Here is a 24,698-nt window from a genome sequence, read left to right on the forward strand (position 1 = left end):
GTCCGTCCTTCCTTCTTTATTTATTTATTTTGTTTTCTTTTTTCTTTTTCTTTTTTCTTTTGGGACTGGAGATTGAATCCAGGAGTAGTCTACCTCTGAGCTCCACCCCTAGCCCTGTTTTATTTTCTAGTTGCGGAGGCTGGCCTTGGACCTGCAACCCTCCTGTCTCAGCCTCCCAAGCCCTGGGATCACAAGCACGTGCCGCCGCTCCCGCTCTGTCTCCTCACACCTGCTTCCATTCGGTCCCCGCTCGTCCAGGTTCTGTCATGCACTGTCTTTTCCTCCGAATGGCTGTGAACCAGCTGCGAACGTGGATCCTTGCTTAGACCCCTTCCCAGCTTTCTCTGTCCTTTGCGGTCAGCTCTGCTCAAATTAGGTCCTCAGTAACTGTGTGAAGTTTGCCAGCTGATTCGTCTTCATTTTGTGCTAGGTGATTTACCCTAGTCCTCTTGACAGTTCTCAGCTCAGATAATTCCAAAAGGGATACTCATTCTCCCATCTCCTCCTGGATTTATATATATATTTAGTTTCTAGTTTATGCTGACAGATTACAAAGTCTCTTTGCAAGCATGTGGTGGCTCATTCTTTAGACTTGATTTCATTATGGCTGACACCAGTAACAGGCTCAGAGAAAATAAACCTGTATCTCTTTGTTGTGAAATGATTTATAGGAAGTTTGTTTTAGAGATACAACATCTAGTTTAATTATATTTGTGCCCTTAGAAATACCTTTTTTGGGTGTATGTGTGGTGCTGGAGATTGAATCCATGAACATTCTACCTCCAAACTACACCCCAGCCCTATTTTATTTTTATTTGGAAACAGGGTCTTGCTAAGTTGCTGAGGCTGGCTTCAAACCTGTGATCTTCCTGTCTCAGCCTCCCAAGTACTGGGATAGCAGGTGTGTGTCACCATGCCTGGCTCGTCAGAAATGCCTTTATCTTGTTTTATTAAATTATCCTTAGAAGGAGCCGGGCATGTTGGCGCACGCTTGTCATCCCAGCATTCGGGAGGCTGAGACCGGAGGATCGCAGGTTCGTGGACAGCCTCAGCTACTTAGTGAGGCCCTCTGCAACTCAGTGAGACCCTGTTTCAAAATAAAGAATAAAATATAGGGCTGGGGATATTGCTCAGAGGTAAAATGCCCCTGGGTTCCACCTCCAGTACTACAAAAAATAAATAAATAAAATTATTCTTAGAAGACCATGATTTTTTATGGGACAGATTCTGAAATTGCAATTCAGATCTAAAGGAATATAAATACATGGGAAATGCATATATGATTTTCCCCTCATTTCCTTCTTCCTTCCTCTCCTTCACCAGAAAATACCAGAGATCAGTGGCTGTCAGCAGGATGGGAGTGGGACCAGGGACATGTCACAGACTCCTGGAGAGAGACAGACAGACAGACAGACAGACAGACAGACAGACAGACAGACAGAGACACAGAGAGAGAGAGGTGCTGGGGATTGAATCCAGGGGCACTCTGCTTCCAAGCTATGCCCCCAGACTGATTTTATTTTTTATTTTGAAACAGAGTCTACCTAAGTTAAATTGCTGAGAGCCTGAGTTACTATGGTTTAACCTCAAACGTGTGATCCTCTTGTCTCAGCCTCCCAAGTACTGGGATTCTAAGCATGTGACACCACACTAGGCTTCTGGAAAGATTTTTCATTGAGTTTCAAGCATGCCCTGTGACCTAAACACGACCCCAAGCTCATCATGTTTATCTTAACCACATCTGCAAAAACCCTTTTCCAAAGAGGTTCACAGTCACCCTTTCCTGGGGGAGGGGAAGGATATGGATGTGGCTTTTGCAGGCAGAGGAGGGGGACCATCTTTTGTGGGAGAAAACCAGGAGTTCTACTTTGAGATTTCGGTTAGAAATCCCAGTGATAGCTGGGTGTGATGCTGCTTGTCTGCAATCCCAATACTTGGGAGATTGGAGGTCAGCCTCAGCAATTTAGGGAGATCCTTTTTCAAATTAAAAAAAAAAAAATAGGTCTGGGGCTGTAGCTCAGAGATAGAATGCCCCTGGGTTCAATTCCCAGTAGCACACACACACACACACACACACACACACACACACACACACACACACACAGAAATCCCAAGGACGATGTGAAGTAGCTCATTAGACACAGTCTGGAGTTTGGCAGAATCCAGACTCATGTTTTATACTGGCCTACCTCTGGTAGTCTATTGACCCATTTTTATATTGGGCTACACATACTGGTAACTATAATTTTATGTAAGCTAACAGTATTGACAAATATCAGATAGCTCTAGATTTTATAATTTTAGAGAACAACATTAACAATGAAAATAAACTTGTTATTTGACTGTCGACTAACTGGTGGCATGATGGTATATGTCTGTAATCTTAGTACTTGGGAGGCTGAGACAGGAAGACCACAGGCTCAAAGCCAGCCGTGGCAACTTAGCAACACCCTGTTTCAAAATAAAAAGGGCTGGCCTTATAGCTTGGAGATAGAATATCCCTGAGTTCAATCTCCGGTACCACACATACAAAGTAGGGGACGGCAGGGAAAATAAATATACAGCATGCTGGAGGTTGGCCGGGAAGAGAAGACCCACAGACAGGGGAAGTTGGGTGCACACCTGTAATCCCAGCACTTGGGAGGCTGAGACAGGAGGATCACAGGCTCACGGCCAGCCTCAGCTACTTAGTGAGGCCCTTTGTAACTCAGTGAGACCCTGTTTCTAAATAAAGAACCAAAAATAGGGCTGGGGGTGTAGCTTGGAGATCGAATGCCCCTGGGTTCCATCCCCAGTACTGCAAAAAGGGGGGGGGGGCTGGGATGTAGGTCGGAGGTCGAGTGCTCCTGGGTTCCATCCCTATCATCAAAAGCAAAACAAAAAGTAAAGGAGAGGAGCTCTGCTGGAACAAGGTTCTAGAACAGGCAAGGCAGGCCCCAGAGTGAACGCGAAGGGGAGGACTGGCTTTCGTAAGGAGCAGGGAGCAGCCCTGCACCTACGGACGCCAAGTTCTCGAGCGGGCAGAGCTGCGGGCAGGAGGCCGGCGTGCCTGCTTCTGCCGAGATAAAGAACCCAGCGCACGTCAGCACCGCAACTTCTCCTTCAAGGAATTAAATTCTCTTGAGTGTGCACATCAGTTGAACAACTTAAGGCTTTTTCGTTTGTGGTGTTTTTTTCTTAGCCACTCAAATATTGCCATTACCTGATATTTATTTATTTAGTTAGTTATTTATTCTTGTAGCACTGGAGATTAAACCCAGGGGCATCCTACCTCTGAACTATACCCCCAAGCCTGTTTTGTTTTTTATTTTGAAATAGGCTGTTCTCAAATTTGCGATCTTCCTCAGGCTCCCAAGTGCTGGGATTGCAGGTGTGTGCCACCACGCTTGGTTTACTTATTTATTTATTTATTTATTTATTTATTTATTTATTTATTGGTGCTGGGGATTGAACCTAGTACATTCAAACTCCGAGTTACACCCCCAGCCAGCCCTGTTTCTCACTCTATATTTTGATACAGGGTTTCACTAATTTGCAAAACGCCTCACTAAGTAGCTGAGGCTGGCCACGAACCCGTGATGCTTCTGTCTCAGCCTCCCAAGTACTGGGATTACAAGCATGTGCCAGCCCTCTGGGAAAATGAGGACATTTTAAATGAGCATTAAAAGTACTGGTGTGCTTGGGAGGCTGAGACAGGAGGACCGCAGGTTCAAGGACAACCTCAGCAAGTTATGAGATTCTCATCAACATAGTTGAAAGGTCGGCAGTAGAGTTAGGGAGTTTAGAAAAAAAAAAACCGGGTTATTGAGACCACTGCTTTATTTGGACCCGGCACCCACCGGGGAGTCAGCCGGCAGCAGGGGAAGAAACCGACAGGCCACGCCCCTAGAGAGTTCTGCATAATCTTGATTGGGCTGAATCACGTGGCAGATCAGAGGCACCGATGTTTTATAGGCATGCCGATTCTCTCGAGACATCTGTAGTCTTACCGCCTCAAGTGTGTCTCAGGCACCTGGAGTCTCGCAATATCTCTGCTTCCAGGGTTCCGCCTCCTGTTCCTGCCTCGAGATCACATGGGGGAGGGGAGGGACCCGACTTATCAATAGTGAGACCTTATTTCAAAATAAAAATAAAATAGAGCTGGAGGTGTTGCTCTGAGGTAGAATGCCCCTAGGCTCAATCCCTAGTACCAAAATAAAATAAAATAAACTGGTGTAAACCAAGCACGGTGGTGCTTGCCTGCAGTCCCAGCTACTGCAGGAAAATCTTGAACCCAGGAGCTCAAGCCAGCCTGCGCAGCAAAATGAGTCCCCAGCTCAAAACAGACAGGCAGACAGAAAATGGGTGTAAGCCAGGCACGGTGGCGCAGGCTTGTAATCCCAGCGCTTGGGAGGCTGAGACAGGAAGATCACAGGTTTGAAGCCAGCCTCAGCTACTTAGTGAGACCCTGTTTCCAAATAAAGTATAAAATAGGTCTGGGAGTATAGCCCGGAGGTAGAAAGCCCCTGGTTCCACCCCCAGTACCACCAAAAACAAACAAAAAACTAGGGGTGTATCTCAGCGCTACCGAGAATGCCTAAAATACGCGGAAAGGCTTGCGTCTCATCCCCAGTCACTGACAGAAACAAACCGCAGGTGTGGGGCCTCTCATCCCCAACCCCCCCACTGCCGGGACTGTACCCAGGCCTCACGCTTGCGCCCTCCCCTCAGCTACGACCCCCACCCTATCCGGGAGCTTCCTCCTATACGTCAGAAAAGCAGGTCATTCAGAGTGAAGACCGTATCTTTAATTCGGGTAAAGGTGAACTGAGTCACTTATTAAATTTTGATTTTTTCCCTTCCCAGCAGTTCTCACATTCCACCAGGAGAGGGCAGCAAAGAGACAGTCGTTTGGCGCTTTCTCTGAAGCAAAAGGCTGCGGGCCCAACAGCATCCACCAGAGGGCGAGGCTCCCGTCTAGACCGCGAGGCACCTGAGCCATCGGATCCCACAGGTGCGACCGTGTGGGGCAGAGGAGGTGGGAGCTAGTGAAGGCATCGGGGGTCCTGAAAACCGTGAAGAACCCCAAGGCGCTGGGCAAGGCGCGGGCCTTGACCCGTCGCTGACGCCCCTTCTGCCTCCGCACAAGAGGAGGTAGCTCCGGTGGCCACTGGCCTCCCCCTCCTGGACTTTGGCATCACCATCCAATTACATAAAGACATCCTTTGAGAAATGGAGGCCGGGAGTGGTGGCGCACGTTTGTAATCCCAGCATTTGGGAGGCTGAGACAGGAGGACAGTGGCTCGCAGACAGAACTCAGCTCTAGTGAGGCCCTTTGCAACTCAATGAGAGCCTGTTTCAAAATAAAGAATAGAAATTGGGCTTGGGGTGTAGCTCGGAGGTAGAATGCCCCTAGGTTCCATCCCTAGTACCGCAAATAAAAATAAAAATAAAAAAATGGAAGAGCAAAATTATTTACAGGAAAATGGTGGAGCTGGAGAATATTCTGCTAGTGAGATTCGTCACAAAAGTGAAAGTCGATGTCCCCGTCATATGCAGAAGCTAGGGAGAATTTGGGACACAGGAGACCAGGAGGAGAGACCTTAGTGGACTGAAGGAGGGGACCTGAGGGACACGGGAGGGGGAGGGAGACTTGAGAGAAACACCCGGATGTTCCTTTTGCGCAAACACGAGCTCATCACAGCTAATCGGTGAGTTGAACACCCAAGCTGCGGAGAGAGACGGAGTGCGGCGGGGATTGGAGGAGGGCTCAGTGTGGTGTGCTTGACGCCTCTGTCACCCTGAACTTCCTCAAGATTATGATCACAGTGCACCAGTAAAAAATAAAAATAGCCGGGCGTGGTGGCGCACGCTTGTAATCCCAGGATTGGGAGGCTGAGACAGGAGGATCACAATTTGCTGACAGCCTCAGCTACTTAGTGAGGCCCTTTGCAACTCAGTGAGACCCTGTTTCAAAATAAAGAATACAAAAAAAAAAAAAAAATAGGGCTGGTGGTGCAGCTCAGAGGTAGGGTGTCTCTGGGTTCCCTCCCCAGTACTGCAAAAATAAATTAAAATAAAATAAAAATTAAAACTAGCCAGGGGTGGTACACGCTTGTAATCTCAGTCCTTGGGAGGCTGAGACAGGAGGATCGCACAGGTTCAGAGCCAACCTCGGTTGTTTAGTGAGGCTCTCAGCAGCTTAGTGAGACCGTGTTTCAAAATAAAATATAAAATAGATATAGGGGTGTAGCCCAGAGGTAGAAAGTCCCTGGGTTCCATTCCCATTACCACCACCAAAAAAAAAAAAAAAAAAAAAAAAAAGCAAATAAATAGATAAAAGTAAAAATAGCCAGGTGTGGTGGCGCATGCTTGTAATCCCAGTACTTGAGAGACTGAGGATCGCAGGGTCTCGGCCAGCCTCAGCTACTTAGGGAGGCCCTCTGCTACTTAGAGAGAACCCTGTTTCAAAATAAAGAATAAAAAGGAGGGCTGGGGTGTCATTCTGAGATAGAACGCCCCGCCCCTGGGTTCCATCCCCAGCACCAAAAATAAAATAAATAAATAAATAAATAAAAAAATAATAAAAAAGAAATGGTAACGTGCTGGGTGTGATGGTACATGCTTGTAATCCCAGTTTTGGGGAAACTGATACAGGAGGGGTGGGGGGGGGAAAGACCAGACAAACTGCTTCTAATATTTTAGGCTGGACTCGCACTGAATTAAATGTGTCTTTTGAACTGCGTATATTCTATTTAGGGATAAATATTTAACTTAAAATTTTCTGAGACAGAATCCAGGCAGGCCCCGAAGTCGCGATCTTCCCGCTTTGACCTCTGTTTCTTGGTTCAGCGGAGCCCGGGCCACCTCCCGGGTGTCAGGAGCGTGACCCCTGGTGCGGTGGCCGCCCAGCGGGCGCAGCCGGGAGGGAGGGTCCTGGTCTCGGCGCCCGGAGAGCCAGGGGCGCCCTCGGGCGGCCGGGAGGCGGCGCTGCCGGCGGGGGCGGGGCGGCCCGGAATTAAAAGGCCGGGCCCGGCGTGCGGGGCACCGCCATGGACCTGCCGCGCCCGGCGGCCCGCCTGCGGGTCCTGCAGCGGCACCTGGGCCGGGCGCGCGCCGGCGCCGCCGTATCCTTTGGTCGTGGCGGCCGGGGCTGCCCCGCGGTCCCCGCGATGCTCCGGCCTCCCCCGGGCCGGCGATGGCGGAGGAGGCCGCCTCCGCGCCCTCGCCCCGCCGGGTCTCTTAGCGGAGAGCCGGGGTGAAGGCGTCCCGGGGCGGCGAGGGGCGCCTGCCATTGCTGCCCGCTGGCCTTCCGCGCGGGCGCTGCCCAGGAGCTCGGGGCCAGCGGCCGGAGGAGGCCGGGGCTCAGCCCGCGCCGTCCTCCCCGCGGCCCCTCCCCGAGGCCTCCCCGGCGCTCCCCAGCCGCGCAGGCCCGGGGACCTGGGGGTGTCCTTGACCCTCCAGAGGGGACTCCCAGAAGGAAGTGTGTGTCCCGGGCCTGGTATTTAGACCTGTGTCACTTTAGGACACGAACCAAGTGGCTCTCCTACTCTCTGCCCGCGCGGGTGCGGTGCTATCCATCCTGCAGGACAGACTTTTGGAAGCTGCGTAGGAAAGTGCCTGGAGCTTTTCTGTTGGCGACCTGATTAGCCTGCCCACCCCCACCGTGTGTGTGTGTGTGTGTGTGTGTGTGTGTGTGTGTGTGCGCGCGCGCGCGCGCGTTGCTGGGGAGTGAACCCAGGCCGTCAACCTCTGAGCTACACCCCAGCCCTATTTTATTTTTATTTTGAAACAGGGTCTTGCTGAGTTGATGAAAGCCTCACTAAATTGCTGAGACTAGATTCCAATCATCCTCCTCTGGCAGCCCTTTCTTTCTTTCTTTCTTTCTTTCTTTCTTTCTTTCTTTCTAGGTCTGGGGATGGAACCCAGAGGCATTTGACCTCTGATCTACACCCCCTGCCCAATTTTTTATTCTTTATTTTGAAACAGGGTCTCACTGAGTTGCAGAGGGCCTCACTGAGTAGCTGAGGCTGTCGGGGAACCGGATCCTCCGGTCTCAGCCTCCCGAATGCTGGGATTACAAGCGTGCGCCACCACGCCCGGTTTATTTTATTTGTGGGACTGGGGATTGAACCTACAGGCATTCTACCTCCAAGTTATACCCCCAGCTTTTTTTTTTTTTTTTTTTTTTCTGTACTGGCGATAGAACCCAGGGGCATTCCACCTTTGAGTTAACACCCCCAACTATTTTTTTTTAATTCTTTATTTTGAAACAGAGTCTCACTGAGTTGTAAAGGGTCTTGCTAAATAGCCCCTCAAGCTGTCTGCGAACTGCCATCCTCCTGTCTCAGCATCCCAAATGCTGGGATTACAAGTGTGAGCTACCATGCCTGGCCCCCAAGCCTGATTTTATTTATTTGGAAATAGGTCTCACTAAGTGGTCGAGGCTGGCTTCGAACCTGCGATCCTCCTGTCTCAGCTTCCCAAGTACTGGAATTACAAGTATGAGCCACACCTGGTTTTATTTTTTATTTTATTTTGTTTTGTTTTGTTTTGGTGATACCGGGGTTCCTGGAAACCCTTCTACTTCCGGGCTGCATTCCCAGAACCATTTTTATATTTTTTATTTGGAAACAGGATCTCTTAAGCCAGCGCGGCTGGCTAACCTGTGCGATCCTCCTGTCTCCACCTCCCAAGCACGGGGATTACAAGCGTGCGCCACCACGCCTGGCTTTTTTTATTTTAAAACAGGGTCTTACTAAATTGCTGAGGCTGGCCTGTGATCCTCCTGTTCTAGCCTCCCAAGTATTAGGGTTACAGGTGTGTGCCACCGCGCCCAGCTCTCTGATCTGCTTTAAGATCCTGACATCTCTCCTAAGGTTGATAATAACAGCTGTTTCTTTGACTTTCGCTCTTGCTTCCTGGCTGTTTCCAAGCAGCAGTGTGCCAGGACTATTGCAATTTAAACTTTGTCCCTAGAGTGAAGAAAGGAACCCAGGTGGTGATGTCATTTTACAGGTGGGAAAACACAGCTAAGAGAGGTTAGAAGTCAGGACCAAGGTCGCTGAGCTAAGCCAGTGGCTGTCAAAGTATGGTCCCTGGACCAGCACCATCTGCATGACTTGTTAGAAAAGCAAAGTCACAGGCTGGCATGGTGGGGCAATTCCAGTACTTGGGAGGCTGAGACAGGAGGATCACAGGTTCAAGGGGCCAGCCTCAGCAACTTAGACTGTTTCAGAATAAAAAATAAAACAGGACTGGGGGTAAAGCTGTGTAGCTCAGAGGTAGAATGCAGGTGGGTTCAGCCCTGCATACCACCAAAAAGGAACAAGAAAAAGTCACCCAACTGTATGTTATAATATTTTCATGCCATTAACATTTCTCCAAGCCAGGCTTGGTGGCACACGCCATGTACATTCAGTACTTGGGAGGCTGAGACAGGAGGATCACAGGTTCACAGACAGCCTCAGCTACTTAGGCCCTCCACAACTTGGTGAGACCCTGGTTCAAAATAAAAGAATAAAAAATAAGGCTGGGGGTGTAGGTAGCTCAGAGGTAGAATGCCCCTGGATCCAATCCCCAATAATGCCCCCACACACACATTCTCCAAGAACAAAAACAGAAATGAAAGCATACTAAAGGGCTAGTGGAGAGACGACCAGAGCCTTGGTCGGAGGCTGACGTCAGAGTGACTTTGCTAAGAGTAGCTGACTAAGGTCGTTGACCCTCTGCCTCGGAGAAGGCACTCGATAGCTTTGCCTCTCCTGGACTGTGACTGTCACCACACTAGCTAAAGACCTCACTTTACGAAATGGTGACATATTTTTACCAGAAGTGACTTTTTGTGTTTTTTTATTTTTTAATTTTTTGTGGAGCAGGGAACTGAACTCAGGGGCATTCGACCTCTGAGCTGCACCCTCAGCCCTATTTTATTTATTTATTTGTTGTTGTTTTTGTTGTTGTACTAGGGGCATTCTACCTCTGTGCTACATCCACAGCCCTTTTTATTTTATCATTTGGAAACAGGGTGTCACTAAATTGCTGATGGCCTTACTAAATTGCTGAGGCTGGTTTTGAACCTACAATCCTCCTGTCTTAGCATCCCAAGTACTGGGATTACAAACATATGCTGCCACGCCTGGCTTATTTTTTATTTTGAAACAGGGTCTCGCTAGGTTGCTAAGAGTCTTCCCACGTTGTCAAGGCTGTCCTTGAAACTATGATCCTCCTGTCTCAGCCTCCCAAGTACAGATATTACAGGTGTGTATCACCGCATCACTGCATCCACAGCTTTTGTTTTGTTTTGTTTTTTGTACTGGGGATTGACCCCGGGCTATTCTTCCCCTGAGCTACATCCCCAGCTATTTTTATCTTTGATTTATTTTTTGTTTATTTATTTCTTGTGGTACTTGGGCTTGAACCCAAGGGCATTCTGTCTCTGAGCTACACTCCTAAACCTTTTTTTTTTTTTTTTTTTTTTTTTGCTGTACTAGGGATGGAACCCAGGGTCATTCTGCCTCCAAGATACACCCTCATCCCTATTTTTTATATTCTTTATTTTGAAACAGGGACTCACTGAGTTGCAAAAGGCCTCACTAAGTAGTAGCTGAGGCTGTCCTTGAACCGTGAGCCTTCCGTCTCAGCCTCCCAAATGCTGGGATTACAAGCATGTGCCACCACACTGGGTTTAACATATTGTTTTGAAACAGGGTCTCATTAAACTGCTGAGACTGGTCCTGAGCCTGCAGTCCTCTTGTCTCAGTCTCCCAAGTACTGGGATTACAGGCGTCTGCTACCATGCCTGGTTTATCTCTCTGATTTTGAATTCTTGCTTATTTGACAGTCTTTTTTCTCCCCTGAAGACCAGCCAAACTGTTTCTGCTATTTTGGACTGAAGCCCCACTGAATTAAATGCCTTCTGCGAATTGCCCGTGTTCCTCTCTTAGCCCTGGAGCTGAGCCTCTGTGTTTTTTTTGGTTTTTTTTTTTTTGTTGTTTGTTTTGGGTGGGACTGGGGTTCCTGGAAGCCCTTCTACCTCCGGGCTACACTCCCAGACCTATTTTTTACATTTTTTTATTTGGAAACAGGGTCTCCTAAGCCAGCGCGGGCGGCTGGCTTCGAACCTGCGCGATCCTCCTGTCTCTGCCTCCCAAGCGCGGGGATGACAAGCGTGCGCCAGCACGCCCGGCTAGCCTCTGTGTTTCTATTTGCTCTGCACCTTGGTGGAGGGGCGTCGTGTAGGAGGTAGATGGAGGGATGAGCCTGGGTTTTGCCTTGCCTTGCTGTTTACCTCTCGGTGACCTTGGCCAGTTCCTGAGCTCCAAGCCCAGGTTTCCTGCTCTGGACAGCAGACACGATCAATAGCTTCCTGCCCCTCCTCCTGCCCTGTGAGGACGGAATGGAGTGGTAACGCCAGGGGGCTTGAAGCCGCGCGCACCTGCCAGTGTAATGTGTGGAGCCACGGGGTCTGCTACTCAGGAACTTTTCTTGTGAAAACCAACCGAGGGCAGGCGTTTGTTTGTTCTAGAAAAGGCTGGCTCCCGAGTTTACTGTTTGCCTTAACTCACATCCCAGGTAGCATGCGCCACGTCAGGGACCCTTTCTCCTGCCAGTTTTCATCCTCAACAATTCCAGTAAGTAGATCTGATTTTAATCTGTAGCTATATTGTGTTTATAAAGGTACCTCCGCCCCAGAGCTGGGCGTGGTGGGCACGCTTGTAATCCCAGCATTCGGGAGGCTGAGACAGGAGGATCGCGGTTCAGGACAGCCTCAGCTACTTAGTGAGGCTCTCAGCAACTTAGTGAGACCCTGTTTCCAAATAAAGTATAAAAATAGGTCTGGGAATATAGCCCGGAAACAGAAAAGCCCCAATACCCCCCCCACACACACACACACACGAAATGTTGAACTGAGTGTGATGGTGCACACCTGTAATCCTAGTACTTGGGAGGCTAAGACAGGAGGATCACAGGATCGAGGACAGCCTCAGAAAGCAGTGAGACTCTTCAGCCTAGCAAGACCCTGCTTGAAAATTTAAAAAATAAAATAAAACAGAGTTGGGTATCTCTTGGAGCTAGAATGCCCTGAGGCTTAATCCCTAATACCACATACACAAAAAAGAAAAGAAAAGAAATAGAAATGTTGTATTCTAAAGTATGAACATTTCTTAGGTACTTTCTACATATTTTTAGGTTTTAATTAGATATTTGGACTTATTCAGTGACTTTTTTTTCCTCTTTTAGGTATACTTTGGATAATGATGTCCTAAGCTTGGAACAAAGGCAATTTTATGAAGAAAATGGGTTTCTTGTCATTAAAAATCTAGTATCTGATGCTGATATTCAACGCTTTCGGTACAGTAATACTATTTGCTATTTTTTAAAATAGGTATTATATAAATATGTCATTTGGAAAATGGGTGGGACTGGAGAACATCATGTTAAGTGAAATAAGGCCGGCTCCAAGCCGGGTGTGGCAGCGCACGCCTGTAATCCCTGTACTTGGGAGACTCAGACAGCAGGATCTCAGGTCTGTGGCCAGCCTCAGCTGCCTAGTGAGCCTTTTGTAAAGAAATAAGCCAGCCTCAGAAAGTCAAGGGTCGTATGTTTTTTCATATGTGGAAGTTAGAAAGAAAAAAAAGGCCGGGCCTGGTGACGCACGCTTGGAATCCCAGCATTCAGGAGGCTGAGACAGGAGGATCGCGGTTCGCGGACAGCCTCAGCTACCTAGTGAGGCCCTCTGCAACTCAGTGAGACCCTGTTTCAAAATAAAGAATAAAAAAGAGGGCTGGGGGTGTAGCTTGGATATAATGTCTCTGCGTTCCATCCTTAGTACTGCATAAAAAAGAAAAGGAAAGGAAAAAAAAAAAAGAAAAAAAGAAAGGAAAAAAGAAGTCTCATAAAAAATAGAAGGGAGACCAGCAGGGTAAAGACAGGGAACAGGGGAGGGAGAAGGGAGAGGAAAGGGTAGGTACTGAGAATGAAGTTGACCAAATCACGTGCATGGACAAATATATCACAATAAATCCCACTCTTACGTATAGTTAGGAGGCACCGATATATAATTTTGGTGTGGTGGTACGCTGTTGTAATTCCAGTACTTGGGAGGCTGAGACAGGAGGATTGTGGTTCATGGACAGCCTCAGCTACTTAGTGAGGCCCTCTGCAACTCGGTGAGACCCTGTTTCAAAATAAAGAATAAAAAATGGGGCAGAGGTGTAGCTCAGAGGTAGAATGCCCCAGTACCACAAAAAATTTATATATCTGGTATGTATGTGATGGGAATATAAGTTTATTCAGATTTTTAATGATGTGCATTGTTAGGAAGAGGTTAGGAGCTTGGGCTCTGGAGTCAGACTGTCCAGCTTTAATTTCTGCTTTACCGCCTGTGTCCTAAGAAAATCCAGGCCTCTGTGTCCTTGTCTATTAAATAGGCATAGTGTTAACATTAATTTCCTAGCATTATTGTTTGGACAAAATAAGGTAAAATGTATGGATAGCACTGTGTGTGTGTGTGTGTGTGTGTGTGTGTGTGTGTGTGTGTGTGTGTTACTGGGAATTGGACCCAGGGGCATTATTCCTCTGAGCTATACCCCTAGCCCCATTTTATTTTTTTATTTTGAAACAGGGTCTTGCGGGTCGATGAGAGCCTCGCTACTTGCTGAGGCTGTCCTTGAACCTTCGATCCTCCCGTTTTAGCCTTCCAAGTACTAGGATTCCAGGCATGAGCCACCACGCCTCGCTAGGGACGGCCTTGGAAAAGAAATGTTTGATGTTACAGACTGAGCCTCCCTAATCCCCAAAACTGCAAATCTGAAATGCTTTGAAATCCAAAATTTGGGGGGGCTACGACCCAATATCACGAGGGTAAAATTCCACCCCGACCTCTGGTGCCAAATCTCTGCCAAAATACTGATGCACTAAAACTACTATTCAGAATTACCCTCAGGCTGTGTGTATGAGGCATCTGGGAAAGATAAATTAATTTCTGGTTTAGACTTGGTTCCCGTGTCCAGGATATCTCATTACTTATAGGCAGATATATATATTTTGTGTAACTGGGGGTGGAACCCAGGGGCTTTTCTACCTCTGGGCTATACTCCCAGACCCATTTTATATTTTATTTGGAAACAGGGTCTCACTAAGTTGCTGAGAGCCTCACTCAGTAGCTGAGGCTGGCCTTGAACCTCCACGATCCTCCTGTCTCAGCCTCCCACCACGCCCGGCTAGGCAATTTTTTTTTTTTTTTTTTTTTTTTTTTTTACTTTTTTATGTGGAAACGGTCTCTTAAGCCAACAAGGCTGGCTCCGAACCAGCGTGATCCTCCTGTCTCCACCTCCCAAGCACAGGGATTACAAGCGTGAACCCTAAGCAAGCATTCTACCACTAAGCTACATCCCTACTCCTATAGGATCAGATTTTTTTAAAAGAAATTTGGTCTTGTGATTTAATCCTTTAGGTTTATAAATTGGAATTTCTTGGTATGTACTTCTGAAAGAAAAATAAAATTTTATTGATTTCACTTATTAATCTTTGTTGTAATTTCTCTTACTCTTTTAAAGGAGAACTCAATAAAGAGGAGCGTGCGTCACCGCGCCCCGCTAGGCAAATATTTTTTTAAAATCCAAAATTGAAAATTCTTCTGGTTCCAAATGTTTCAGATAAGGGATACTCAACCTATCTTATGCCAAGTAACCAACTCACAAAAGTATTTACCCACTCGTGGGCAAGGCGAGGGAATATTTTAGTTCTGGTCCTGGATTCCAGCGAGCAGGCTGGGACTTCTGAGTGGGCCCTTTTCTCCTCCCTGCCAGCAGAGCCCCTCCGCCTCGCCCTGCCCAGTGCTGGGGAGAGAGCCTAGCCGTGCTCCACCACTGAGCTAGACCCTCGGCCTTTTTAAAAATCTTGAGACAGGGTCTTGCTGAGTTATCCAGGCTGGGATTGCCTCAGCCTCCCACGTACCTGGGATTACAGGCTTGCGCCTCTGCACGCAGCCTGTGGGGAGTATTCTACTGGTCCCGAAGACTCAATCGTGCCGAGAAATCGCCCCTGAATCTGCGAATCTTTCCCACATGCGGCGCCGGCCGGGGGGGCTTGGAGCGGCGCTCAGGATGTTGCTTGTACATTTAATTTTCTAGGGATGAGTTTGAGAAAATCTGCAGGAAGGAAGTGAAACCACTGGGACTAATATTAATGAAAGATGTAACCATTGTGAAGTCAGGATATACACTGAGCGAGAAGGCCATTTCTAAGATCCAAGATTTCCAAGAAGACGAGGAACTCTTCCGCTACTGTACGCTGCCCGAGGTTAGTGGCCTGCGTGGCGTCCTTACGCCTTCGCCGCCAGCCAGCAAGTCTGTTTCCAAAACCTGCTGGGTTTACTTCCTCTCACCTATTTATTTATTTATTATTTATTTATTTATTTATTTTTATTGAGGTGCTGAGGACTGAACCCAAGGGCATTCTACTTCCGATCTACACCCCTACCCCTATTTTTATTTATTTATTTATTTATTTATTTATTTAGCGGTACTGGGGATGGAACCCAGGGGCATTCTACCTCCAAGCTACACCCTTAGCCCTATTTTTTTATCCTTTATTTTGAAACAGTGTCTCACTAAATTGAAGAGGGCATCACTAAGTAGCTGAGGCTGGCTGCGAACCCCTCATCCTCCCATCTCAGCCTCCCAAGTACTGGGTTACAGGCATGCGCCACCACGCCCAGCGGCTCTGTTTTGTTTTTACGGTACTGGGATTGAACCCAGGTAGGGCCTTGAGAATGCTCTGTGAGCTCTGCACCCCGAGCTCATCCCCAGCCGCCACCCTGGCTCGTGGGGGCTCAGCTGTGTCTCCTGCCGCCGTGTGTCTACACTTTGGGTCTCCACGGGGCTGTCTTTCTTCTCCTAGGTTCTGAAGTACGTGGAGTGCTTCACGGGACCCAATATTATGGCCATGCACACGATGCTGATAAACAAGCCTCCAGATACTGGTAAAGTACTCTTATTTGTTGGGGAGAAACAAGAGAAAAAACACATTTAGTTTAAATATATGAAGTTAAAGTTCCAGCCAGGCGTGGTGGCGCACACTTGTAATTCCAGTACTTTGGAGGCTGAGACAGGAGGATCACAGGTTCTCAGCCAGCCTCAGCTACTTAGTGAGGCCCTCTGCAACTCAGTGAGACCCTGTTTCAAAATAAAGAATAAAAAATAGGGCTGGGGGTGTAGCTTGGAGGTAGAATGCCCCTGGGTTTGATCCCTGGTACTAACACACACACACACACACACACACACACACACACACACACACACAGAAAAAGAAAAATTTTTGTATAAATGAATGTATGTATTTTTATTTAAGTATTAAAATAGCTTACATGATAACAACATTGAAGTGTAGTAGTGATTCCAGATACTGACTTTAGGGTCACTGCTAAATGTTTAGATGAGTGGTCTCCTCAAAGTGCAGTCGAACAAGCCTGAGCGTCACATATCGCAATCTCCTGTTCACCATCTCTCATCTTTACCAACCTTTCTCAGCCATGTTGGCAGGAATCCTGCACTTTTGATCTGAAGTCGTCATTGTTACTAGTGAGGTTAGAGCGGTTACTATAAATCACACACTTGCGTCCTTTTTTTTCTTTTTTTTTCTTTTCATGGTACTGTGGATTGAATTCCAGGGCACTCTACCTCTGAGCTATGCCCTCAGTCCTATTATTGGTTTGGAAACAGATTCTCCCTAAGTTGCTGAGAGCCTCACAAAGTTGATGATCCTTTGATCCTCCTGTCTCCGCCTCCCAAGTACTGGGATTACTGGTGAGCGCTACCATGCTTGGTTTTCTTTCTCTTTTTTTGCAACACTGAGGACTGAACCCAGGGGCGTTCTACCTCTGAGCTATACTCCCACCCCTATTTTATTTCTTACTTGGAAACAGGATCTCACTAACTTGCTGACAGCCTCACTAAGCTGCTGAGGCTGGCTTCAAACCCACAATCCTCCTGTCTTAGTCTCCCAAGTAGTGGGATGACAGGTGCGTACCACCATACATCTTTTTTTTTTTTCTTTCTTTCTGGTACCGGGGATGGAACCCAGGGGCATTCTACCTCTGAGGGTCTGGGGATGGAAGCCAGAGGCATTTTATCTCTGAGCTATACCCCTATATTTTGAAACAGGGTCTCATTGAGTTGTGGAGGGCCTCACTAAGCAGCTGAGGCTGTCTGCGAACCGTGATCCTCTGGTCTCAGCCTCCAAAATGCTGGGATTACAAGCGTGCGCCACCACGCTGGGCTCTATTTTTTATTCTTTATTTTGAAACAGGGTCCCACTGAGTTGCAAAGGGCCTCACTAAGCAGCTGAGGCTGGCTGAGAACCTGTGATCCTCCTGTCTCAGCCTCCCAAATGCTGGGATTACAAGCGTGCGCCACCACGCCCGGCTTCTTGGGCATCTTTTGACAGCAGATTCTATTTCAGGCAAGAAGACATCCCGTCACCCCTTGCACCAGGATCTGCACTACTTCCCCTTCAGGCCCAGCAATCACATCGTCTGTGCTTGGACGGCGATGGAGCGCGTCGACCGCAGCAATGGCTGTCTGGTTGTGCTCCCAGGCACCCACAGAGGCACCCTGCAGCCACACGATTACCCGAAGTGGGAGGTAAGTCTGCCTCCACACGGTCTTGATCAGAAACTCTTTCAGTGTTTCTACTCTACATCAGTAAAAAGAATTTAGGCTGGGCGTGGTAGTGCATGCATGTAATCCCAGTACTTGGCAGGCTGAGAAGGAAGATCACAGGTTCAAGGACGCCTTAGCAATTTAGTGAGATCCTGTTTCAAAACAAAAAATAAAAAGATCTAAGCCTAGCCGCGTGGTGGCGCATGCTTTTAATCCCGGCATTTGGGAGGCTGAGACAGAAGGATCCAGCTACTTAGCTACTTAGTGAGGCCCTCTGACTCTCAGTGAGACTCTGTTTCAAAATAAAGAATAAAAAAATAGGGCTGGGAGTGTAGCTTGAAGGTAGATGCCCCTGGGTTCCATCCCTAGTACAACAACAACAAAAATCTAGAGTTTAGCTTGGAGAGAGGGAGAGGAAGGAGGCATCTAATTTAGATATATGTCTTTTTCTTTTTCCTCTCTTTTTCTTTGTTGGTACTAGGGATTAAACCCAAGAGCATTTTTCCTCTGAGCAAAATCTTTAACCTTTCTTTCTTTCTTTCTTTTTTTTTTTTTGTGGTACTGGGGTTCCTGGAAACCCTTCTACCTTCGGGCTACACTCCCAGACCTAATTTTTATATTTTTAAATTTGGAAACAGGGTCTCTTAAGCCAGCAAGGCTGGCTTCAAACCAGCGCGATCTTCCTGTCTCTGCCTCCCAAGCACAGGGATTACAAGTGTGCGCCACCACGTCTGGCTTTTTTCTTTTTTTCTTTGCAGCAGGGTCTCAAACCTGTGCTATCCTCCTGTCTCCGCCTCCAAAGCACGGGGATTATAAGCGTGCGTCACCACGCCTGGTCAGCTACTTTTTACTTTGAAACAGGGTCTCACCAAATTGCTGAGGCTGGCCTCAAACTTGCAATCCTCCTGTCTCCACCTCCAAGGAACTAGGATTGCAGAATGTGCCACCAAGCCCAGAAGAGACACATGTCTTTCTCCTGGGAGAAATTCAAGAACCCTTCCTTTCCCTGCTGAGTCATGGAGGAAGTTTTTGTTAGTTGGTTAGTGGTACTGGGGATTGAACCCAGGGGCATCCTACCTCCGAGCTACACCCCCAGCCCAATTTTTTTATTCTTTACTTGGAAACAGGGTCTCACTGAGTGGCAGAGGTCCTCATTAAGTAGCCGAGGCTGTCTGCAAACAGCGATCCTCCTGTCTCAGCCTCCCAAATGCTGGGATTACAAGCATGCACCACCACGCCCGGCTTTATTTTTTGTTTTGAAACAGGGTCTCGCTAGGTGGCTGAGAAGCTTGCTAAGATGCTGAGGCCGTCATCAAATGTGTGATCTTGCTGTCTCAGCCTCCCAAGTCCTGGGATTGCAGGTGTGTGCCACCGTGCCTAGATGAGGTTTTCACTCTGACGGTTCTTCTCTCCTGTGCTCTAGGGCGGAGTTAACAAGATGTATCACGGGATCCAGGACTACCAGCAGGACAGTGCCCGAGTGCACCTGGTCATGGATAAGGGGGACACTGTTTTCTTTCATCCTTTGCTCATCCATGGATCTGGTCGGAACAAAACTCAAGGCTTCCGGAAAGTATGCATTTACATCGCTATAGTTTTTAAAGAACCCAAAATCTCAAGATGTATTAACATGTAAATGATTTATGACTTTTCACTGAACTGGAACTTTATATTCTGTCTATTTACCAATATATATATTTGCCTTTCTTGTGCTGTTTTTGCTCTTATTAGTAAGAAGCCAGGTAATCTGAGGATCCTAATTTTGTTGGTACTGAATCCTGATCATTCATGGAATGTTTCTCATCAGTAGCTCTTTTTTTTTTTTTTTTTTTTTTTTGGTGGCTCTGGGGTTTGAACCCAGGAACATTTTTATGCTCCCTGTTCTATATACCTGTTTATTTGTTTGTTTGTTTATTTATTTATTTATTTATTTATTTATTTTGCAGTACTGAGGATGGAACCCGGGGGCATTCTACCTCCGAGCTACACCCCTAGCCCTATTTTTTATTCTTTATTTTGAAACAGGGTCTCACTGAGTTGCAAAGGGCCTCACTAAGTAGGTGAGGCTGTCTAGGAACCGTGATCCTCCTGTCTCAGTCTCCCAAATGCTGGGATTACAAGCGTGCGCCACCACGTCTGGCTATAAATACCTTTTTAAAAATAAATATCACACCTAGTTTTAAAATAATTATGTAATTTCTTAGTTGGTCTTTAGCTGGAAATAAAATCCAAAAGGAGGCTGAGTTCCAGAGACTGATTTAGGATTCCATGAACCTGCTTTGCAATTTAGATATCAAATCTGTGTGTGTTTGTGTGTGTGTGTGTGTGTGTGTGTTGTTGTGGTACCAGGGATTCAACCCAAGGGCACTCTCCCTCTGAGCTACACCCCTAGCACTCTTCATTTTTTATTTTGAAACAAGGTTTCATTAATTTCCTCCAGGCTGGCCTTCAACGTGGGATCCTCCTGCCTCTGCCTCAGTGCCAGCTCAAGAACTAACCTTTTAATGAGTGGACTCTCCTCGTTTGGTTGCTGTTTTTCTTTTCTTTTTTTTCTTTTTTTGGTGGTGGTGGTGGTACTGAGGATTGAACCCAGGGGCATTCTACCTCTGAGTTATGCCCCCAGCCCTATTTTATTTTTCATTTTGAAACAGGGTCTCACTAAATTGCAGAGGGCCTCACTAAGTTGCTGAGGCTGGCCATGAACCTGCGATCCTCCTGTCTCAGCCTCCCAGATACTGTGATTACAGGTGTGCACCATCATGCCTGGCTTGGTTGTTGATTTTAATGAAATATTTTTCTCCATTTTCAATTTGTTCCCTTCCCACAGGCAATTTCCTGCCATTTCGCCAGTGCCAGTTGTAACTACATTGATGTGAAGGGTACCAGTCAAGAAAACATTGAGAAGGAAGTTTTAGAAGTAGCAGATAAATACGGAGCTGACAGCAGCATAGACTTGAAGGTATGTTTGTGTGCAACAGAAGAGAAAAAGATGTCAAAATTGAAATCTTTTTCTTTTATGCAGATGCTTAATATCTGATTTCTTTTATTGTGGTACCAGAGATGGAACCCAGGGGTCTTCTCTCTTGGGCTATACTCCCAGCCCTAATATATAATATATAATATATAATATATAATATATAATATATAATATATAATATATAATATATAATATATAATATATAATATATAATATATAATATATAATATATAATATATAATATATATAATATATAATATATAAATGTATGTATGTATATATGTATATATATATATATATATTTTTTTTTTTTTTGGTGGTTCTGGGTTCCTGGAAGCCCTTCTACCTCTAGGCTACACTCCCAGACCTATTTTATACTTTTTTTTTATTTGGAAACAGGGTCTCTTAAGCCAGTGAGGCTGGCTTCAAACCTGCGTGATCCTCTTGTCTCTGCCTCCCAAGCGCAGGGATTACAAGCGTGGGCCACCACACCCGGCTTATATTTTATTTTGAAACAGGGTCTCACTAAGTTGCTGAGACTGGCTTTAAACCTCGATCTTCCTATCTTAACCTCCCAAGTATTGGGATTACAGGCGTACACCTCTGTACCTAGCTAATCACTTTTTTTTGTGTGTGTGTGGGTCTGGGGATGGAACCCAGGGGCATTCTACCACTGAGCTACACCCTCTGCCCTATTTTTTTATTCTTTATTTTGAAACCCGGTCTCACTGAGTTGCAGAGGGCCTCACTAAGTAGCTGAGGCTGTCCGTGAACTGCGATCCTCCGGTCTCAGCCTCCCGAATGCTGGGATTACAAGCGTGCGCCACCACGCCAGGCCTAATCACTTGTTTTTAACTTGTGGATATTTGATACCACTGGTGACCAGTAGACAAATTATCAATCAAGGCAAGTAAATGAACATATTCACTTTAGAATATACACATTTTAGCCTCTGAATGAAGAAATAAAATATTTCTATTTTATTTTTTCTATTTTATTTAATATGTATTAGATAATCACAAACGCAGGAACACTCCCCCCACCGCTCCCCAAGAGATTGGGTGTGGTGCTAATTCTGGGCCATGCAGTATATATTTGTAGGTAACTGCGCACCAAAGGCTTGCTGCCGTGCACTGGGAACCATCCTCAGGACTCCCGCCCGACTGGCTCCTTCCTTCAGAAGCTCCAGATGTGCCCCAGCTCTGAAACCACTGATTCCACATTTGCAGAGCCCAGAAATTCTTGCCTTTCTTCTCCCTTTGTCCATACTTAAAGCGCCTCACAGCCAGTCGTAGTGGTGCACACCTGTAATCCCTGTGCTTGGGAGGCTGAGACAAGATCAAAGCTTTGAGGACAGCTTCAGCAACTTAGCGAAACTCTTAGCAACCTAGAGAGAACCTGTTTCCAAACAAACAACAACAAAAAAAATATTTTTAAGGACTGGGGATGTAACTAGGAGGTAGAATGCCCCTGAATTCAATCTCTAGTAACACACACACACACACACACACACACACACACACACACACACACACACAGAGCCATGCCTTACATAACCAGCAGGTTTTATAAATCGGAGCTTTGGTCTAACACTGAATTTTTAAGGCAGAAAAAAAAAATAGCCCCTCTTATCCGACATTCAACATTTGTGGATTCAACACACTAAAATACTGGAAAACATCCAAAATATTTAGTCAGGGCTGGTGGCACACGTCTGTCTCCCAGCACTTAGGAGGCTGAGATAAGAGGATTGTAGGTTCAAATATAGCCTCAGCAAGTAGGGAGACGCTCATCAATGTGATAAGACTCTATTTTAAAATACAACTAAAATTTGGCTGGGGGTGTGGTTTAGAGGTAGACTGCCCCTGGATTCAATTCTAGTAATACACACATACACACACAAAATATTCAATAGTATTTGAAAAAATTGTGTCTGTACTGAATATATATAGATACCTTTTGTCATTATTCGTGTGTGTGTGTGTGTGTGTGTGTGTGTGTGTGTGGTGCTGGGGGTGGAACACAGAGGCTTTCTACCTCTGGGCTATACTCCCAGACCTTTTTTTTATATTTTGTTTGGAAACAGGGTCTCACTAAGTTGCTGAGAGCCTAAGTAGCTGAGGCTGGCTTTGAACCCGCACGATCCTCCTGTCTCAGCCTCCCAAGCGCGGGGATTACAAGTGTGCGCCACCACGCCCGGCTTCTCCCAGACCTATTTTGTATTTTATTCAGAAACAGGGTCTCACTAAGTTGCTGAGAGCCTCACTAAGTAGCTGAGTCTGGCTTGGAACCTGTGCGATCCTCCTGTCTCAGCCTCCCAAGCGCGGGGATTACAAGCGTGCGCCACCACGCATCATTATTCTTTAAACAATATAACAACTATTTATGTAGCATTTACATTGTAACAGGTATTATAAGTAATTTAGAGATGATTTACTGTACATGGGAGGATGTGATAGATTCTATGCAAATATGAGACCATTTCGTGGAAGGAACCTGAGCATCCGTGGACTTTGACATCTGAGGGGTCCTGAACTATACATCACATTTGAGGGTTGTCAAGTGCTAAGTGAATACCTCCCATACTTATATTTTAGTTACTTTATAAGTTATAGTCTATCAGGTTTACTTAAAATAACAATACCAACTTCTGCTATATAATTCTAAGATACAAGAGCACTTCCATGTCCCTTTTCTTACCTTCTTCACCCGAACCAAATGGGACATTCAGGATGGCGTAAGCTATGAAGGAGGGATGAGAGAGTCCCCGGGTTGTCCTGAGTGACAGAGCTGAATTTCAGAGTCAGGCTGAATTCTAAAATCATTTTTCCACCAGATGCTGTTTGCTCAAAATATAAGAAACTGGGTGTGATGGTGCAAGCTTATAATTTCCATTACTGAGACAAGAGAATTGCAGGTTCGAGGCCAGACTCAGCAAGTAGCAAGACTCTTAGCAACCTAGTACAGCTGTTTCTAAATAAATAAATAAACTCCAGCCCTTTCAGAGCTAAGAGGTAGAAAACCCCTGGGCTCAATCTCTAGTACCACAAACAAAAACTAACCAACTAACAAAAAACCTAAAACAATAACAAGAAAAACAAAACAAGGAATGAGAAATAAGAGCATATAATTGTTTTATTAAAAAAAAAAAAAAAGAGGAAGCCGGGCTTGGCGGCGCGCGCTTGTTATCCCAGCATTCAGGAGGCTGAGACTGGAGGATTGCGGTTTGCAGACAGCCTCAGCTACTTAGTGAGGCCCTTTGCAACTCAGTGAGACTCTTTCAAAATACAGAATAAAAATAGGGCAAGGGGTGTAGCTCGGAGGTAGAATTCCCCTGGGTTCCATCCTTAGTACTGCAAATAAAATAAAATATAAAATAGGTCTGGGGATAGTGTAAGGCCTCTGGGTTCCACCCCCAGTTTAAAAAAAAAGAAAGAAAGAAAAAGAAAAAAGAGGAGAAAAAAGAAAAATTAAAAAAAGAAAGAAGAGGAAAAAAATAAAAGAGAGAAAACCCAGCAGTCCACCTGTAGTGTCCTGTACTGTGAGCGAGCCTTGCACCAAATCAGTGACATTACCTGCAGGTGATCATTAAGTTGTCGGATCCATCAGTCAGCGCTGAGGACTCGGGGACCCATCGACTCGGTGTAGTTTTAGATGTTGGTGAGAGAATTAATTGGAGTCTCAGGACATGTTTTATCTACTAATCTATATGACCACTAAGGTCCACCCCCCCTTTTATTTAGCCATTTGTAGAGGCTAGAAGTCTGTTTTGCCTCCCTCTGAATAGGTCAAGGGAGAGGTTCCATAAACTCATTCTGTTTGGTATTATTTCCAGGACATCTGGATGTTTCGAGCTCGGCTTGTGAAAGGAGAAAGAATTAACCTTTGAAACAGCCCTTGGTTTAAAGGAAATCGAGATGCAACAAAGAGTCTAAGAACATGCTTTCGTAGTGAGCTGTAGTCTCTTCTGTCACTCGCCGACAAAGCAGGAAGCGTGGGTTGGGGCTTATTGGCACACAGTTAATTTTGCAGTGTTATGGAGTTACTTTAACAGAAGTAAAAACAGGAAAGGTGAA

General features: G+C 46.3%; 1 protein-coding gene across 1 annotated transcript; it reads left to right on the top strand.

Moving 5' to 3' along the window:
• The first annotated feature begins 7,026 nt into the window (after positions 1 to 7,026).
• On the top strand, positions 7,027 to 24,632 carry PHYH (phytanoyl-CoA 2-hydroxylase). Its single transcript, XM_080716888.1, has 9 exons — positions 7,027 to 7,106; positions 11,554 to 11,612; positions 12,223 to 12,333; positions 15,117 to 15,285; positions 15,886 to 15,967; positions 17,446 to 17,627; positions 19,069 to 19,218; positions 20,473 to 20,604; positions 24,458 to 24,632. Exons 1-9 carry the CDS (start codon positions 7,032 to 7,034, stop codon positions 24,509 to 24,511), a joined length of 1,014 nt encoding a protein of 337 aa, XP_080573014.1. The 5' UTR covers positions 7,027 to 7,031; the 3' UTR covers positions 24,512 to 24,632.
• The last annotated feature ends 66 nt before the right edge of the window (positions 24,633 to 24,698 follow it).

The sequence above is a fragment of the Muscardinus avellanarius genome (genome assembly GCF_963383645.1).
Source record: "Muscardinus avellanarius genome assembly, chromosome: 20".
Taxonomy (NCBI): Eukaryota; Metazoa; Chordata; class Mammalia; order Rodentia; family Gliridae; genus Muscardinus; species Muscardinus avellanarius.